Source organism: Polistes canadensis, unplaced genomic scaffold (genome assembly GCF_001313835.1).
Source record: "Polistes canadensis isolate GaletaPanama2010 unplaced genomic scaffold, ASM131383v1 scaffold_35, whole genome shotgun sequence".
Taxonomy (NCBI): Eukaryota; Metazoa; Arthropoda; class Insecta; order Hymenoptera; family Vespidae; genus Polistes; species Polistes canadensis.
Window position 1 is genome coordinate 178,555 of NW_014569582.1, and position 2,959 is coordinate 181,513.

General features: G+C 27.7%; 1 protein-coding gene across 3 annotated transcripts in view; it reads left to right on the top strand.

The window, feature by feature from the left end:
* The window catches only part of LOC106784441 (teneurin-m), a 299,650-nt gene that overhangs the window by 132,375 nt on the left and 164,316 nt on the right, over positions 1-2,959 (top strand). For 2 of the 3 annotated variants that reach the window (XM_014743974.1, XM_014743975.1), the window contains exon 3: positions 2,173-2,178. The exons of the other annotated variant lie outside the window; for it this stretch is intronic. In XM_014743974.1, coding sequence (XP_014599460.1) covers positions 2,173-2,178 — 6 coding nt within the window. The remainder of the gene's footprint in view (positions 1-2,172; positions 2,179-2,959) is intronic. 3 annotated transcript variants of the gene reach the window in all.

A 2,959-nucleotide genomic window follows, 5' to 3' on the forward strand; every position in this document is an offset into this window, starting at 1 on the left:
TTAGTATTATGATGATTATAATTGCTAATTGTGATTATTGTACTCGCAAATTTGACGAATAAAAATTTAATTTATGAGTGCTTATATTTTTAGAAACAAAAAAACCAAATCTTAATTCTCCGTTTTAATCAATTCTTAGTATTATGATGGTTATGATTGCTAATTGTGATTATTGTACTTGCAAATTTGACGAATATAAGTTAAATTTACGAGTGTTAAAATTTTTAGAAACAACAATCAAATCTTATCTTATTGTTTTAATTAATTACCGGGGTATGATAGTTATGGTTGATAATTGTGATTATTATACTCGCAACTTTGACGAATTAAAGTTAAATTTACAAATGTTTAAATTTTTAGAAATAAAAAACCATATCTTAATACTCCATTTTAATTAATTCCTGATGTATGATGGTTACGATTGCTAATTGTTATTATTATATATGAAAATTTAATAACAAATAGGTTGAATATACTAATATAATACACTATACAAAATATAATAATTATTATAATAATTATTTAATTATTTTAAATGATCAAATATAATGTTATATTTTTTACGTGTCTCCCAACTTTGTCGAAACAAAAATCAAATCTTACCCCTCCATTTTAATCAATTCCCTGTATAATGATAGATGCACATATATTATATATTATAAACATACTTATAAAATATTATACAATATATTTATCCCTTAATTACATTACACCCCTGAGACCAAATAAAATGTTATATTTCTTTTCATTATTTATTTCTATTATAAACAAAATAAAATGCACACGTAGAAAAATTAATCGTAATTTCAAATATATAAATATTTCAGTATATTTAACGATCATAAACATAGTCAGAAATTTTTAACGAACCATTTTCGATTGTACCAAGAATAAAGATAATAATAGTAATAATAGTAGTAGTAGTAGTAATAGTAGTACTAGCTTTTCCCTCTTCCTCTTCTTCATTTTCTCTTCTATTCTATCTGAAACATGTTTCTAACTGGGTGCATCTCTCGGTTCAAATTTCTCCTCTTTCATGGTTCTGATGCGTTGCAAGCGTAGTACAACCACAGCAAAGCCGTTGCTCATAGCTCGTGAGACAAGAGCATCGTAGAGGTATGGAGGGGAGTTAAAATAGGGGTTGGAGGAGTAAGAGGGTTGGGCCTCGCATCAGTTAACAGGTCGTTGCTTATGTTGTGTCGAGACTAAGGCAAAAGCCACAGACCGTCGGTTATTAAACCACCCCTAATTATATTTCAATATGCTATGCGCTACCTCGCTTATTCGCTTCTTCTTCTTCTTCTTCTTCCTCTTCCTCCTCTCCTCCTTCTTCCTACGAACCAAAGCAACCAAGAGAGAAAGAGAAAGAGAAAGAGAGAGGAATACTCGAGAGAAAGGTTGAGAGATTTGAGAAAGGGAGTTAGGTTTTGATCCGAGGGGTTGTTACCTCTTGGAATTTTACCCTTCACCCCTTATATCCTACTCTCTTTCTCTCTCTTTCTTTCTCTTTCTCTTTCGTCCTTGAACGATTCTCTCCCGCTTCGTTAATCCTTCGTGTAATTAATAGTTCGAACGTTGATTAAAGGACGATATTAAAACGGCCTGCCACTTACTTAGGACAAACCTTGATGCGTCCTTCCGTTTATCAATTCACCTTAATCATTTTCTAAGAAAAATCTCATTTTTATATATAGAAAATATATATTCTGTAAATATTTTCGAATTAATATGATTCATTAGTTCGTAGAATATATACGCGATATATTATATAACAAATTATTTGATAAAATATTTTCTAATTAAATTATTCTAATTAAATTATTTCGAACGAATGTTTTCTATAAAAAACAAAAAGAAAAAATAAAAGAACGAGAAAAAACACACATAAAAAAATATGGAAGTAATAATTTCGTAAGAAATATGATTTATAATATGATAAACGAATTATTTGATAAAATATTTTCTAAATTTATTTATATATTATATCATTTTATTTACTTACTGATTTTTTAATAAATAAGATTCGTTAATTCGATTAAAAATAAAAAAAATGTATAATATTTTAATTAGAATAATAATAAATTAATTTAAGAATACTTAGAATATAATATTTAATATATGATAAAATAAATTATTTACTAATGAATAATTCATTTTTTTTTTGTCTTTTAGTTACAGGTGAGTGGATTGATACAATCTTGGATCTATCATCCTAAGGGATAAGTAAGTTTGATGAATTATTTGAAATTTAATGGGACGATTAATTTTGAAGTTTCTTTCGTAAGATAGTAGATAGTATCTTTTTATTAATTTAACACCTTTTGATCGTTTTCTACTAGTATATAGTCTATACCTTTATTTCTTTCTCTTTTTCTCTTTCTCTCTTATTTAAAGTATTCCATGGCTGGTAGTAACCCTCGTCTCTCATTATTTCTCCGATAATTTCTCATTAATTCCCCGGGAGAGTTATTCATCTCTTCTTCACCATTAAGGCCAGGAGTTTGCTCGTCCTATGAATAACATTATCTTCATCGTAACCTTTCCTTTCCACGAGCATTATCTCTTTTTCTCTCATACTCTCTCTCACTCACTCTCTCTCTCTCTCTCTCTGTCTCATTTTCTTTAAGAATATCCACTAAAATATTTTTCACAAACAAACGAAAGAAAGAAAAATATTTCCTTTTTTAATTTTGTTATTATTATTTCAACGTAATAATCACATTAGTTATAAAAATCGAAATAAGAGAAACAATGAAAGAACAAATATAAATGAAATTAATAATCAATATTCTTGTCCCAACAGTATATTAATATATATGAGTTTCAAAGGGAAAACTGAAGACAGTTAATAAATTTTGATGAACAAATTTATTTGATCTTGTTGAACGTTTCGTCCCTTACTGGGGACTTCCTCAGCAACTACAAAATTTTTGAAAGAAAGAAAAAGAACTAAATAACA